This window comes from Schistocerca americana, chromosome 11 (assembly GCF_021461395.2).
Source record: "Schistocerca americana isolate TAMUIC-IGC-003095 chromosome 11, iqSchAmer2.1, whole genome shotgun sequence".
In the NCBI taxonomy this organism is placed as follows: Eukaryota; Metazoa; Arthropoda; class Insecta; order Orthoptera; family Acrididae; genus Schistocerca; species Schistocerca americana.
In genome coordinates, this window is record NC_060129.1 from 38,940,174 (window position 1) to 38,957,763 (window position 17,590).

The following is a 17,590-nucleotide window of genomic DNA, read 5'->3' on the forward strand; positions in this document are numbered from 1 at the left end:
GACAGATGTGAAAATTACCGAACTATCAGTTTAATGAGTCACAGCTGCAAAATACTAACGCGAATTCTTTACAGACGAATGGAAAAACTGGTAGAAGCGGACCTCGGGGAAGATCAGTTTGGATTCCGTAGAAATGTTGGAACACGTGAGGCAATACTAACCTTACGACTTATCTTAGAAGAAAGATTAAGAAAAGGCAAACCTACATTTCTAACATTTGTAGACTTAGAGAAAGCTTTTGACAATGTTGACTGGAATACTCTCTTTCAAATTCTGGAGGTGGCAGGGGTAAAATAGAGGGAGCGAAAGGCTATTTACAAACTGTACAGAAACCAGATGGCAGTTGTAAGAGTCGAGGGGCATGAAATGGAAGCAGTGGTTGGGAAAGGAGTGAGACAGGGTTGTAGCCTCTCCCCGATGTTATTCAATCTGTATATTGAGCAAGCAGTAAAGGAAACAAAAGAAAAATTCGGAGTAGGCATTAAAATTCATGGAGAAAAAGTAAAAACTTTGAGGTTCGCCGATGACTTTGTAATTCTGTCAGAGACAGCAAAAGACTTGGAAGAGCAGTTGAACGGAATGGACAGTGTCTTGAAAGGAGGATATAAGATGAACATCAACAAAATCAAAACGACGATAATGGAATGTAGACAAATTAAATCGGGTGATGCTGAGGGAATTAGATTAGGAAATGAGACACTTAAAGTAGTAAAGGAGTTTTGCTATTTAGGGAGTAAAATTACTGATGATGGTCGAAGTAGAGAGGATATAAAGGCAATGGCAAGGAAATCGTTTCTGAAGAAGAGAAATTTGTTAACATCGAGTATAGATTTAAGTGTCAGGAAGTCATTTCTGAAAGTATTTGTATGGAGTGTAGGCATGTATGGAAGTGAAACATGGACGATAACTAGTGTGGACAAGAAGAGAATAGAAGCTTTCGAAATGTGGTGCTACAGAAGAATGCTGAAGATAAGGTGGGTAGATCACTTGACTAATGAGGAGGTATTGAATAGGATTGGGGTGAAGAGAAGTTTGTGGCACAACTTGACTAGAAGAAGGGATCGGTTGGTAAGACATGTTTTGAGGCATCAAGGGATCACAAATTTAGCATTGGAGGACAGCATGGAGGGTAAAAATCTTAGAGGGAGACCAAGAGATGAATACACTAAGCAGATTCAGAAGGATGTAGGTTGCAGTAGGTACTGGGAGATGAAGAAGCTTGCACAGGATAGAGTAGCATGGAGAGCTGCATCAAACCAGTCTCAGGACTGAAGACCACAACAACAACAACAACATGGAACATTTAATTTTCTGGTTTAATCATAATTTTTAAGAATTATTTCATAAGTTACCTTTAATTCCACACAACAAATTATCTGAATGCATTGTCAATTATTTAGGAAAGGAACAATTACTATAACAAGTAATGAACCATATTTTTCAAAAGCCTGGTTGCCCATTATGAAACTTTGAATTGCTCTTTACTCAGTCAAATTTTACTTTTGATGCAACTGATCTTTAATGAGCAAGTCTACAGTTTTATCCAGTTACAAACTCATTTTATATTTATGCACTAAACTACCAGGCCTATTGATCATGTGACAAATACAAATTACTTCAAACATTCATTGGTGAATATTGAGTGCTTCGGTCATTTCTACAATGAAGCAAACAAATTTATTAACTAATTTAGAGGTTCTGTCAATTCTTTATTGCATTTTCTTCATACAAAACTACTTTTAGAAGCTTTGCTCATTTTTGGTAACCTACAAAGTATTTTACTGCATCCTCTGTGTTGCTCATTAAAATCATGTGAACAGATTAGAAAGGAAACATTTCATCATCTCAGAACAACCCTTTATGTTGTGCAACTGTCAAAACACATAACTGACCCACACACTGCTCCTATTTTCTAAGAATCCATTAACCTCTCAATGACTAACTTGGGAATCAAAATTATTTTGAGGAAATACTAAATGCTTTGTAAACTTGACAACTAAAGACAATGACTGATCATCAAACACTTAGCACAGATGCACCGAGTTAAATTTATTGGGAAAGATTTGTACAATATCTGTGTTCACTTTACCTATATCCAGAGATTGGGCTTAACAGACCAAGTATTATTTTGAACATTATACATAGTTGTTACACAGAGATGAGAGGAAACACCGTTTACTAGTGAAAAGAAAAAAGGTTATGTAGATGTATCTATTTGCAGCAAGCAGTCAGCTGGTGTATAAGTTCATGGCATTTTTCCATTTTTTTAATACACACCACAGATACCCATAACACAGACTTTAGTCATCAACGATACATTCTCCTTCACTATATACAGCAGTCTTTTTGATTCTGTGACTGTAGAAGTCACATGGTTTTGAGGTGAAAAACTCGTCAAGCCATTTTCAGAGTGCATTTTCATCCGGAAAGGAAGTCCCTTGAAGGTTATATGGTACTGAGCGAAATGGCAAAAATCTGAGGATGCATGATCGGATGAATAAGGTAGGTATGGGTTTACTTCAAAATCCAAGTCCTGTGTATCATTTTTTGCCAGGCTAGCAGAATGTGAGTGGGGGTTATTGTGAAGTAGCATCACTTCATACAATCTTCTTGGTCATTGTTTTTGGACTGTGCCTGCAAGATATCTCAGTTGTTGACACTAAATGTCAGCAATAGCGAGTGGTTACACGCCAGCAAAGTAGTTCATAGTACACCACACCATCACTATTCCACCAGATGTATAACATTATCTTTTGTGGATACCTCTCGTTACAGTTTGTTTGGGCTCAACTAGTCCTTTCTTTTCCTTATTTCAGATTAAAGACACAATTTCTTGTCACCATAATGACACAGGACAGGAATGTTTGGTGTTGTCCATAAGCCAATTGATTACAAGCAATCGGGGATGTGCATATGCCCACCGACTGATTTTTATGATTTTGGATTAGAGCATGGGGTACCCATGTGGTGGAATGATCACAGTTCATCACATTTGCCAGTTCTTGAGTACACTGACATGAATCACTGTAGATTAATACATTTAGGTGATGATCATCAAATCCCCAACATCTTCCTGAATATGGAGGGTCAATAATGTCAAAACAACTCTCATTAAAATGACAAAATCATTTTCTTGCTGAGCTCTGTCCAATGGCATTATGTACATCTATGGCACAAGTCTTTCTCACTGCCTTCACTACTGTTACTCCTCTATAGAATGCAAACAGAGTAATACGCCAGCAATGTTACAATTTCCCCACTCAGCACTCCACATTCTACTGACCACAGTTCCACTTACTATCTCCAATCGATGAAATGACAACATGTATACTCAAATAGTAACAGTGAACTACAAATAAAAATGACAATTGATACATAAACTCACAGCAACTGGAATACCAACATACAAAACAAAAGTGTTACAAACTTATGCACCAAACTAGTATTTAGAAAAAAACTGGAAAATTTTAGGACATAAAAACAATAATTTCTCAACAGTGGCTGAAATTACTGGGAAGAAAAGTGACCATAGAAATGAGATCCATTAGACTCGGTCAGGTAGTGTATACTCGACCAGCAGACCTCAGTTTAATAAGGCGAACTGTTAAATCAATCACAAGAATCAGATGGTGACAGAAGCAGGAACTCTTCTTGTTATGATTGTAACAACCTAATTACTAAAATGTTGTACTGCCTTTTACAGCAAGAATTAAAATATGCAGTAGAAACACTTATAACAAAAGTGGAGGAAAACTTACTGACAAATTACGATCTTCATCTCCCCTTTACTAGGGAAACTATAATGTTATGGTGTTAAAAGAATTACACTTACAAGAACTGAATCACAGCTTAACAACCAAAAACTGGGTCATAGTAACAAATGATACCTTCGGAGGAAAACTGAACTCAGAATGGGGGAACATTACCTCTGATTTTCCATATGGTTCAGCATTTGACTCGTCTTAACTCACATAAATGTGATGCTAAAGCCATTGGAAGACCCTTCAAAAACTGCAAGGAGAATAATGGCCCTGATCACAATTAATTTACAGGCAACAAAAGAAAAATTCAGACTTCATACTTACAGAAAACATACCATGCAGTTCCTAACAAATCCAAATGACTTACAGATACGAGGAGGATATATCACTGACAAATACTGGACGAGGAGCCACGTGTAAAGTTCTTGCACATGTGGACAGATGACAGATTAAAGAGACTCCGGCATGAGAATGAGTTAACAGAAAGCTAATATCTCTCCACCTTGCAATTATAAATGCTCCTCTAGTGTGTCAACCTGCTGAAATGCTCCCTAGCATACCTTGCACAGTTTCACTTAGTACTATCCTATAGGGTAATCTTATAGTGCATGGCAGCAAAGATCAAATAAGTGTTTATCTTATAGAAGCATGCAGTAGAAACGTGATATCATGTTGACAACTGAACATTGCACGAACCTCTTCGAAGACCCAGGGAATCTTGCAAATACATGCCATTATGTAGCTCCCATTGGTTTTCATGTTAAATAACAATGTAAATATTTTATTTATTTGAGGTGGGCTGCCCCACAAGATAATTCCAAAAACAAGTGAAAAATCCAAAAGTAATCATCATTATTGTCTTTAGGTGAGTGACAGAGAGTGGATCAACTTTGTAAGTCTATTGACTTGACTGCATTCCAATTTGAAATCCAAGCAGACACCAAGGACTTGTATGCATACATTTCATTTAGTGTATGACCAATAATATCTATTACTTACAGAGGCAGGTCATTTTTCATTGCCTGAAATAATATACAATGAATCCTTGTGGGATTAAGACAAATTGGTACCTGTAAACCAGTTGTATGCATGATCAGCTATCATCTAATCTGTGTCTTTTTAGGTTGAGGATGGGCATTTGATTCATATGCCTATATTATCAACAAAAATTATAGTATGTAAAGAACTTTACAGGAAATTATTAAGATTTCTGAAATATCCCAGTGACAAATTATGTTAACAGCCACTATACAAAGAACATTATTGGAGAAGAAGTCAAAGAGGACAACTGTAATGGCAGTAAATGAGTCTACCTGGTGCCTAGCAGAGAACCATTAGGATGAAAGAGAACCAAGAAATTTAGTCAGTATGCCAGGAGGTGATCAACCAATGAGAAACCTGTTTGATATAAACAAACCACAACGGATCAACAGTATGGAACTACGAGAGCAGATAGATTTAAGGTACAGACAAATGTTCATTTTGTCAGCTTTTAACACTTAGGTGCCGACGCCCGTAAAAAATACGGGCATGCACGGCCTGCCCGAAAGTCCAGCACCCGTAATTTTATGGGCACGTGTTCTCGTTCTTCCCCTTCCTTCCTTTGTGTGTTCTTACGGCTCCCGCTTGTCTGGGAGGTGCTGCATGGACTGTAGTTCGAGTATTGGTCACTAGATGGTGCGGGAATGCCGTGGAAGGGTGTGCTTCCCTTTTTATTTGTCGGGTTTTGTGAGCGGCAATTTTTTCCCGCGCAGTCTCAGTAGCATCAACATGACCACACAAAGAGCAAAATTGCATCCTAAAATAGTTACAGGAGGTTACTGTAGATAAGACATACTGTATCCATCATAATTACAATTTTTGTGTAAAATAAAAAAAAAATTCCTTCTAGAAAATACAGTTAATATACCTTTGACCAATTTTTCCTTTTTTTCAAAAACAATGTTATTATTATAACGCTTGTCAAAATAATTCAAGAGATAGGTATTATATATGGTTTTAAACAAGAAAGTCTAGGTTTTTCAATAAGAATAATGTTATTGCTATAACTGAAACCTTTCATGATTTGTAGTAGTTTAAAATACGTTAAAATCAACCAGTCTTTATGGTAGACACCCGCGCGCAATGGCTCAGAACCCAAAGTGTTAACTACTATTCTCAAAACAAGTAATAATGATAGCAAGGGTCACATGCTGTGCGGTAGGGAACTGGAAGTTTGTTGGAAATGATTATGATCTTTTTATTCAACTTTGTAATTCAATAAAGGAACAGTTTGGTCAGATACACAGTGAACTGAATCTGAAGAGTAGGGAATTATGTAACAAATTAAAGAAAGTCAGAAAACACATAAACAGACGGAAAATAGAAGGGATGGAAAATGATCGGAAATATAATTTTTTAACTGGATGGAGTACCACTACTTTGGAATCTGCATGAAAGAGCACTTCTTAATTGTGAGCTGTTAGGAGGATCAATCTCCTGTAAGGGGCTGCAACTCTGAGCTTCACATTTGCTTGACCTCACACTACAGTATCTTTTTTTATTGGTGGGAGTTTGTGGAAGGCACTATCTGTTCAAAAAATTCCGGAATGTTCATAATTTTCTGTCAATGGTGTGTCAGAGAGAAAAGTGGTTGGCACCACTGTGCATGCCTATGTTCAGTGTGTATTGTCAGAAACTCCATTGTCAAATTCTGTTAGTTATTGTTCAGTGCCAAATTGAGTACAACAGGGAGTCACACATTTTGCGAGTTTTGAGATGGTACAGTTAGAGGAGCAATGAGTTGGACTTATATTTTGCACAAAATTCAAGGAAACCTTTACAGACACACCAAATGATGCAGGAACCCTACGGTGGGGAGTGCTTAAGCTGCACTTGGTGTTGAAAATGGCTGGACCGGTGTAAAGATGACCCTCATTCGGGACTGCTTCGACATCTACTGACGATGATCATGTCAGAAATGTCAAAGAAACTGTGCATGCCAATTGAAGACTGAGTGTCTGAGAGGTTGCAGAAGAATGTAACATTTCAGTTGGAACATGTCATGAAATTCTGACACAGCATCTTGGAACACATCATGTTGCAGCTAAGTTCATCCCAAGGCTCATGAGTCATGATCAGATGGACCTTTGACTTGCAATCTTTGAAGAGCTTTTGGATTACACAAATGAGAATCAGATGTTTCTTAAAGAATCATAGCTGGTGATGAGATGTGGGTGGATCAGGAAAGGTTCTCCAAGGCCAAAGAAACCTCATCAGGTCAGATCAAATGTCAAAGGCATGCTGATAGTTTTCTCCAACTTTGAAGGATTAGTTCTTCATGAATTTGTGCCACAGTGACAAACTGTTAATCAACAATATTGGCTGGACGTGTTGTGACACCTGCAAGAAAATGTGAGAGTGGCCTGAAATGCAGTGAGATAATTCACTTCTCTTGTATCACTATATACACCAGCACAATCATTCCTGTTGGTGTATACCAATTGCACAAAAAACTGAATTACTGTGCTGCCTCATCCTCTGTACTCTCCACACCTAGCCCACGTAGACTTCTTTTTATTACCAGAGTTGAAAACCCCATTGAAACAATGAAGATTTGTGAGGCTACAGGAGATACAATAAATCGCAGACGGTCCTTCATCCAATCCAGTGAGAAGCATACCATGACTACTTCTGGAAGTGTAAATGGTATTGGGAGTAGTGTATCAATTACAGAGGAGAGCATTTCAAAGGAGACCATGAACAGTAAGTAAAAGGTAAGCATACAAAAATTTTGTGGACAAAGTTCCAGAATTTTTTGAGCAGACCTCGTATGTTCTTCCCTTCAAACAACTTTAGGTGAACTACGATGCTACATGGTAACAGTAGTGACTCTAGGAACTCCTGACATTCTTGAAAATGCATGGGTCAAGGCTATCATCTTGATGATTAAGTTTGTTAAAAATATTGATATTTGTGGTCAGTAAATGGAGAATTTTATCCTGAACATAGTTGCGGAAAGTACCTTAATTTACTATGCTTGTAAGTGATATACAATTGGAAAATCATATGGTTCTTCTGTAAATAAAAGCTTTGCAGCATGCATAGGAGCAAAAGTCCACCCCAAGTCTGTATCCTCATTTAAGTCACATTTCTCGCCTTGTGAAATTTTATGATTTTAATTATCCTGAGGAATTGCTTATACAAGTATAATTTCCTTTAGTAAAATACAATAACCTTAATTTGTATTGATGTGTTGTACTCATTATTAAACATTTAAGAATTATTTCATAAAATTAAATTTGATTCCAACACTGTAAATTCTACCCTGGCTAAGGATGGGGGTGTGAAGGTTATTCGTTTGTCCATTCTTTGATTTATACATTGCATTCCATAAATGGAAATGTGGTTGGATGTATAATAAGACAGGCTGCAAATTTAAAGGGGAAACTGCCATAGCAATTTAATTCTGTGAAGTATACTGGCAACCAGCAATTATGACTAGTGTTAATCTACTCACAATGCTCATTATGGGAACTGCTAATAGATTATTTTGTATGTACATATATATCTATATGTACATTAACTACTGTGAAAAATACCACTGTTGCTCCAGCAACATTACTCGACTACTTATTTTACCTAGCGTCTGCATCTACAACAATATTTCGCAATCCACTTTATGGCATGTGGTGGAGAATACCTTGTACCACTAGTATTCATTTTCTTTCTCATTCCATTCACCAACAGAATGAGGGAAAAATGACTATTTGCCTCCATATGAGCCCTGGACTCATATTTTATCTTAGTGGTCCTTATGAGGAATGTACGTTGGCAGCAAGAGAACGTTTGACAGTCAGCTTCAGATGCCACTTACCTAAATTTTCTCAATAGCGTTCCTTGAAAAGAACATTGCCCTTTCTCCAGGGATTCCCATTTGAGTTCCTGAAGCATCCCCATGACACTTGTGTTTTGTTCAAACCTACAAGTAATGATTCTGGCAGCCTGCCTCAGAATTGCTCCTCCAACAAAGGATTAATACAATAAACACAAATTATATCAGCTGTTTGCTTAATGACTAAGTTGAAACCCATTCAATATAAACATTAAAGTTAAGTGGGACTTGCATCCATGAATCAAAATATTCTGATAAGCTCAAGAGTGGCTAATAATGTAGTACTGAACTTTGGTTTTAGATACATGATATCTGCTGGAAACTAAATTTTTCTGTTCATCCACTCTACAACCAATCAAAATAGCAAAACCACAACCTAACACTCTACACATATAACATGAAAGGACCTGCCTCACTGAATAAAAGAATGAAATCTACACCTTTGCTCAAGTACATGTTCATTCATTATGAAACCATCCCGATGCCTCTACAGAACATTGTCCTCTCTCTTATGTCACCCCTAGCTCACTATTTCTTTCCTATATCACTCCACTATGTTACACTTTACTCTGAAATTAGTTGTGTTCTACTGGAAGAGGCTGAAGGTCTTAACTCTCCCATTTATCTGAATATATGACGCCTGATACTCAATGTGTTGTCCAATTAGTCACTGCAAAGTCTTTCCATTGTTGTTCTCCAATGCATTCACAATCCATTCACTGAATTCTTTACCAGAAATAGTTGCTTCCAACTCAAATTTCTCACATCCACTTTCCCTTACAGTACTTGACTCCAAAAGATGATTTTCCCCATTGCACTAAACACATTTGGGAAAAAAATCTCTACATGAGAAAAATCAAACAGCAGTCTAGCACTTTAAACCTACCATGCCACTAGTGGATGGCACAGACTTCGACAACCATAACCAGCATTTCAAATTAAAAAAAAATATTTCTGAGACTATGTCTTACATTTCTTAAACCATGCCATTATGAACTGACCTCCACATTCAATCTTTCACACAATGCCACATCAGTCCATAATCACATTTAGCTGTTGGAATCTTATTGAACAACATGGGCTTTCCGTTAGCAGCACATATGTACTGGCCTGCAAGATCACCTAAACTTCAGTGAAATGTGAACAACTGAGAATTACTGTCCAACAGCATGCAAGTGATAAAAATCAATACAACTTCTTGATCGCAAAATCTAATCTCTTGACCTCATTTACTAGATGATGAGCCTATTTTACTATTATCTTCCTCACTAATGCCACTTTCACATACAACAGCAATTACAATCTAGAAAACCATAACACACAAGGAAATAATATTTTGTCATTAACGCACATCAAAATTAAGCCTGGCAAACAAATGTCTAAAGCAGAAGGAACAAATCTGAGGTAGGAACCATTTCTGGCAGGTTTTCAGTAGAATTCCGCATTCCACAAATGATACATAATCTTGTTGGCCATGTGCCAGTATTAAAATGGTGAGCCCTATTCTTCTGCATCAGTATTTCACGTTAAAAAAAACTGAAAAATTTATAACTAATACAAGAGGTACCACAGAATTAGCCACAATATGTATAGGTGGTGGCCGAGGTATCAGATGTGATCGAACACACACAAATTTTCTCTTTTTTTTCAAAACCCTAAAAACTTTTGGTACTAACTCATGAATAGCTGTCATTCGCACAAACATAAGAAATTCTTGGAAAGATGAGTATTTCTCAAATGACTCACACCATTAGAATTTACACTTTGTCTAAATGTGAATCTAATGTATCCATCACACACAACAATTAAACAAGATGTTTGATGCCAACAAGGGCTACAGGGAATAGGATTATACCAGTCACCAGTCCTATTCCACTTCTGTTCACAACCCTCAGCAAATTATAGGTGATATGCAAGTCAATTGGAAGAGTACAAGAATGCTCTACAATTATGAACAGCAATAAGCTCCAGGAAAGTCACAATCTGGGCTATTTCCACTGCAATGCATCCTTTACTTTACACAGTTAACAGAAGACTTTTTCCTGACCCAGCATGCAGTACCATAAGTCAGAGGTGTGAATACTTACAATGCTGTCAGTTATATCAACTTCCACATTTAGTTCAGGATCCTCCTTGATAAAATCGGTGGACCAAGAGATTCCAGATCCATCTTCAACAAACTGAAAGAAGAAAACAATCTCTAAATTATAACTGCTTGCTAACTTTTGTATGTATAACAACTCTCAATATATTCTTTTTTATGTGTATATCCATCTTTACAGAGATTCATTTGGCTTGAGAAGAACCAGTGTCTGGATGCTTCCAAATCAGTTCTAATGTCACCGATTTTGCTATCCGCCATTGTGTAAGTGTTATATTGGCATACATTTACTTTCTTTTCCTGTCATATAATCCACTCTGATTTCAGTGGCACTAGGGCCTGCTCTTTTGGGTGGTCACACTTCCAAATATAAAAGATGCAAATAATCTGCCACCTATAAACCCATAAAAAAGAGGTCAATTAAATTGATATGGCATTCCATACATTATCACCAACATTTACCAAATTTAATGATATTTACACAGCTTTCTCCTCTGTCACCATCTATTTTCAGTGCCTGCTCTTTAGGAAACAATGCAAATTTATGTAGTGTACTGGAGAAAAATCATAAGGAATTACATACAGCCAATGCAGGATTTTAGTGATGATGAAAATACTTCAGTGAATAGTAATTGGGAAGTCTAAACTATACATCCACCACATATCTTACTTCCAGGTCTTCTGTTATAGCACCATGATACAGAGGCAGAAAACTAGATTAACGATTACTTCTAAGAGGAAGTCTTCACTGCTATATTGGTACCAAATATGTATTTAAAGACATTCATTACATACGAACATAATACAACATTGATGCAAGGGTAATAGCTAGCAAAAATATGCTTGTATCAAGTGCTGTTAAAATGCTATTGGTAATAACCAACATGTAACACAACTAACTTGAGCCAATTGAAATACTACAAAAATTCTTGAAAATAGCTGGTACCATAGGTTACAACTGCTCACATTCCCTGATAATTTAACTTGAATGCCCCATATTCATGTCATAGCATTTTTACTACACTTCATAGACAATACAGTGTGTCTATGAAAACTTACATTAAGCTCAGAGCAATCCATATGTTTCAATTCTGAATCTTGCTTTACCCCAGCACTAGGCTCCTCATTCTTTAATGGATCTCCAGGAAACTGAAAAAAGGAAAACAGAAGTGATGCATTCAAGGCTTTCATGCCCTTCCCTTACATGGCCCTCTCTTAAAGAGAGGTAGGGGAGCATAAAGCATAGAGAGAGAGAGAGAGAGAGAGAGAGAGAGAGAGAGAGAGAGAGAGAGAGAGAGAGAGAGAGAGAATACTTTCAAACAGATCTCAGGTAGAGGCTGACAAGGCCAAAAGACTAATAATCATGCATATTCATCAGCTACCACCAGGCAGACAGAAAATGTGATGCCACAATTCAAATATTTGAAATCAAAACTTTGTTTACTCTGAAAGCCAGCCACATCAGTAAGAGATTCTCAAACAAATATCAACGAAAATTATTTCTCACATGCCAAGCAACAACTAGTATACACAGTATCAATAAATATCATGAAAGTGGGTATATGTTCCACATCTCCTCATTAACCACTGCATCAACTTCAACCAAGCTACGTACACATATTACTTACTATCTAGACAAAATACTAAAAAGTACTAGCAACCTCCAATGGAGGTGGGTGTTATAATGTGGAGAGAGAGAGAGAGTGGGGAGGGGGGGGGGGGGCTGGAACAGATTGTCAGAGAGAGAGGGGGACAGAGAGAGAGAGAGAGAGAGAGAGAGAGAGAGAGAGAGAGAGAGAGAGAGAGCAGCAGACAGACAGAGAGAGAGCATAGCAGGCAGACACAGACGGCTGGCTGGTTGGTTGATTGGCTGGTTGAATGGACCCAACTCCTTGGTCATTCGTCCCTTTTTCCTCAAGCAGACAGGTCTTAATGAATGAAGTTAAGAGAGAGCCTACCACACACAACCCAGAGGAAGAAAACCTCAAATTCTACAAAACGTCAATTAAAGTGATTTAAGGGATAAAAAGAAGAAAAGGAGACAGAGGAAGAAAGGCAGGCAAGGTTGCCCATCAAGGGAGCAGCCACTGAACAGCCACAGAACTGAGAGCAGATGCAATGAGGAGATACACATCCCCCAGCCCCTGCCACTTACCAGAGGTACTCAACTCAGAAATTGACTAGGAAAGACTATCAATGTGGACAGGGGAAGATAAGCACAAACAGACAAAAGATGAAAAAGTCCAACAGACCATGTGAGAGAAGGGAAGAAGAACAAAAGAGTAGGTAGGGTGATGACTAGGCTGGACCACCAAGACTAGACAGCCATAGCCCATTCTGGGTGGAGGAATGAGCATATGGCCGTGAGTCAGCCATGCATGGATGATGCAGAGCTGGCAAACTGCTGGACAATCATTGCAAGAGACCTGCATGGAGGACCTCCACAGATTCATAACCTTCTTTATCAACCATAGTTTGTTTGGTAAAGTCAGAATAATTCATTCCATATTCCACATTCCTAAAACTTCATGGTATCATACTGACTGGAGGTCTGCTTCCAGAATACCAATCTCAAGTTAGTTTGCTGGGAACCAGCTTGCCCAGGCTATCTGCGACTTTATTGCCTGAGATCCCAATGTGACCCAGAGTCCAGACCAAGGTCACTGTGCATCCACATTGTTCGAGGGCATACTGGGAACCCTGGATAGCAATGGCCAAGAGATGATGAGGGTAACATTGGTTGAAGGCTTGCAAACTTCTGAAGGAATCACTGCAGATGAGAAAGGACCTACCGGTGAAGGAATCACTGCAGATGAGAAAGGACCTACCGGTGAAGGAATCACTGCAGATGAGAAAGGACCTACCGGTGAAGGAATCACTGCAGATGAGAAAGGACCTACCGGTGAAGGAATAGATATGCTCAAGAGCATAAGTGATGGCTGTCAACTCCACAGTGAAAACACTACAGCCACTGGGCAAGAAACAGATTTCAGTATACCCTGTGAGAGTATAAGCAAAGACCAAGTGACCAGCGGCTATCGAGCAACCAGTATAGACTACTACTGATCTCCAGGATGCAGAAAGGATGGAGAAAACTTTGTGGTGGCGGGCGGAGAGACTGAGCCTTTTGGACCTTGTGATAGGTGAAGACATAGTTGTGACCATGGAATGCACCACAGAGGTGTACGTAAGTGGGCCTGGAGGTGGATTGTGATCATAATTCCTGATCCAGGCCACCATTGTGGGAAATGTATTTCCGTTTTTAGAAAGAGGAGATGGTAGTTTGGACACTTATGGGAGTTGTGAACATGGATAGCATAGCTGACAAGCTGTTGGCGGCACCTGATCCACAATGGAGGTACCGTAACCTCCATGAGTAAGCTGTTCACAGGCCTAGTTCAAAAGGCTCCTGTTGCAAGTCAAACCATGCAGTGGTGTACTGGATCCAGTATCTGCAATGCTGAGGGTGATGTCGAACAGTATGCAAGACATCCATAATCAAGACAGGACTGTATCACGGCTTTGTAAAGCTGCAGAATGGTTGTGCAATCTGCACACCTGCTGGTGTTACTCTGGCAGAGAAGAGTATTGAGGTGAAACCAGCACTTTCACTTACGCTGGCGGAGATGGGGAAAACACATCAACCAGGAATCAAAGAACAGTCCTAAAAAGTGATAAGTATCCACCAAAATGAGTAGTTGGTCGTCGAAGTAAAGTTCTGGTTGTGGATTAATGGTACAGCATTGACAGAAGTGCATGATGCGAGTATTGGTGGCTGAAAACTGAAGGCCAAGATTGTTGACCCATGACTGCACATTTTGTATGATGCCTTGCTGTCACATTCAGCAGCACTCACACTAGAGAAATAAATACTAGAGACAAAAGTCATCAGTGTACAATAAGGGTGATACTGAGGAGCCCACAGCTGCTTCTAGAAAGAGAGGGACACTCAGTACAGAGCCCTGCATGATCCCATTCTCTTGTATATGAGGGGGAGGCAGAGAGAGAAGCACCAACTTGAACCCAGAACATATGGTGCAAAAGGAAATTCTTGATAAAAATCAGGAGCATATCACAGAGACCCCACTTTTGTAAGGTAGCAAGTATGTGACGTCACCATGTTGTGTCATAAGCCCTTTTCAGGTCGAAGAAGATGGCTACAAGGCATTGACATCAGGCAAAAGCCATTCAGATGGCAGACTCCAGGTAAACCACATTATCAGTAGTGGAAAGGCTACAGCAAAAACCAACATGAGTTGAAGCCAGAAGACCCCGAGACTCAAGGAGACAACACAGCTGCCGGCTCAGCATGCATTCAAGGAACTTAAGCCGTTGACACACAGGCCGTACATTCCAACTGAGTGTGCTGAGTCCACCGTGCTGCTGAATGCTCAGAAACGATGCAACTTGTGCATACGATACGTGCATCCCAGCATGCTCACATGTGATAGCAGTACGCTCCAGCGGCAGTTGTTAGCTACAGTTGGCATGCATGAGCTAAATGGCATATAGACAAGTGTTCACGAAATGAAGAACTGTAAACTGGCTGCTTTAGCTTTACTAGCAATTATCAATGATGAGAGGAGAGAAAAGTGAAGGAGACAGTGGACAACAGAGTGGATTCAATGACACAATTCTGGGACAGGAGCATTGCATATACTCCACAAGGAGCTGAGGTACGTAAACATAGCTAGTTTGTTCGCAGTTCTGTTTCAATTTCTGAATATTCTTCAAGCATTTCATATACTGTAGTTTTAGATTATGTCATCTACTTTGTCATGTTGTAGGTTTGAAGATCCAGATTCATTTAGGAATTTCACACGAACGGATTCGGAAGTTTTCATGAAACTGCTGATTATAATTGAAAATGATATCTGTAGGCAAGATATGAACATGCAGGAATTGATAAAACAAAGAGATAGGTACGTGTCTTACACACTGATTATTATAGCAGCAAGAAGTTTACATACGTAACTTCTACTTACTTCTTTTATAGACTTGCTGTTACCTTAAGATTTCTTGCCACTGGTGAAACTTTCCAGTCGCTGGCATGTGCTACCAGAATAGCACCAAATACTCTATCACAGATAATTCCAGATATCCTTCTAGCAATATTAAACAATTTGGAGGATACTTGTATAAAGGTATGTGTATGTATTAGGTATTTATACATCCACAGATTTAGACTAACTGAATAATCTTATTAAGCAGCTACGACTTACAGCTGGAGAAGTCATGAAACAGGATATATTACAACTGGAGATCCATTATCACACTCTAGCACCATCATGATTTAAGTGAAACAGCATTCATAACATTTAGTTTAAGCAAAAATCACTCTACAAATCTCAGTAATATGAAACTCACATTGCATTTCATGTGTAACTGATTTTGCACTCCTTGCAATAAGATGGTGAGTAGCAACACAGAATCTTTCTTTTCACAGTGTACTACTTCGAAATATTTCCTTCATGCTAAGAATTGTAACTTTCAATGAGAGTACCTGTCATGTGAACCAAACCTTTAGTTTTGTGAGATAACACTGGTTATAGACTATTTCAAGGAAAACATTTTGTTTCACAGAAACTGTTTCGAATACATCACATTGTATTCAAATATGAAAGTCAATAACTGCATTTGTACAGCCATTTTAGTAAAAAAAAAAAATATATATATATATATATATCTTGTTTCAGGTTCCAGCCTCTGCTAGTGAGTGGAAAACTATTGCTCATTCATTTAATGTGTCCTGGCAATTCCCTCATTGCAATGGCGCTATTGATGGATAAAAGTTACCTTCAGGGCACCAAGATCTGAAGGTGCATACTTCAGAGACTGCAAAGCAAACAACAGCATTGTTCTTCTCACAATTGTTGATGCACTCTATAAATATGTATATGTAAATGTTGGTGCAAATGGGAGGGTGAATGATGGAGCAATTTTCAGTAACAGTAAATTGACTGAAGCCTTGAATAATAAAAAACTGAATTTGCCAGCACCAGAGAAGATAGAGTGTTTCAATGATGTGGAACTGCCTTACATATTTGTTGCTGATGATGCATTTGCATTGAAAGAGTATATGATGAAAAGAGACCTCTCAAAGGAAAAATGGTGTTCAATTATAGACTGAGCAGGGCTCGAAAAGTCGTTGAAAATGCATTTGGCATGATGTCAAATAAATTTGGGGTTCTGCTCAGTCCAATTCTACTTTCAGCAGAGAAGGTGGATATTGTTATAAGAGTTTGTTGTGTGTTGCACAGTTTCATTTTAGAACATAAATCCCAATGCTACATTCCACCTGAAATTGGCAACAGCACATTCACATCTATTATGGAAGACATTCAGCAACAAAATTGACGGAATCCTACAGTAAATGCATTGAGAATTACGGGCCAATTCAGGAACAAACTTCAACACTGTAGGTTCTGTGCCATGGCAACAGAAGTGTGTTGATGCAAGAAGGTGGTAGATAAATGTTAAAACTCAATGAAAGCTCATGGGTTGTAATGAAATACTTGTTACAATAAAATGATTGTATACCAAATTATTATTTTTTAATTACATTATCTATAGCCTTTTGAGACCAGATGTGCCAAAGTTCTATCCCAAACAGATGTATGTTGTATTATGTATGTTGCTGCTTATGACAAACCATTTTACATATGTGTAAAGAAATCTTATTGGACTGCACAGCGACTGTTAATCAGTGCTACTGTTTTCAAGTACTTTGCTTTTATTGTGCAGCCGAGTGGAAAACCTAATATTTGTCTCTCAAGCATCCAAACTTTCAAACATTTACATAAGTAATTTACACTGACTCACAAAAATGGCTGCTCTCAAGGATATGTTTAATAA

The 17,590-nt window shown here is 38.4% G+C and overlaps 1 protein-coding gene across 1 annotated transcript in view; it reads right to left on the bottom strand.

Annotated features, from left to right (window-relative positions):
* The window catches only part of LOC124554111, a 171,749-nt gene that overhangs the window by 115,658 nt on the left and 38,501 nt on the right, over nt 1–17,590 (bottom strand). The window contains exons 4-5 of the mRNA XM_047128177.1: nt 11,795–11,884; nt 10,722–10,814 (exon numbers count right to left, since the gene is read on the bottom strand). Coding sequence (XP_046984133.1) covers nt 10,722–10,814; nt 11,795–11,884 — 183 coding nt within the window. The remainder of the gene's footprint in view (nt 1–10,721; nt 10,815–11,794; nt 11,885–17,590) is intronic.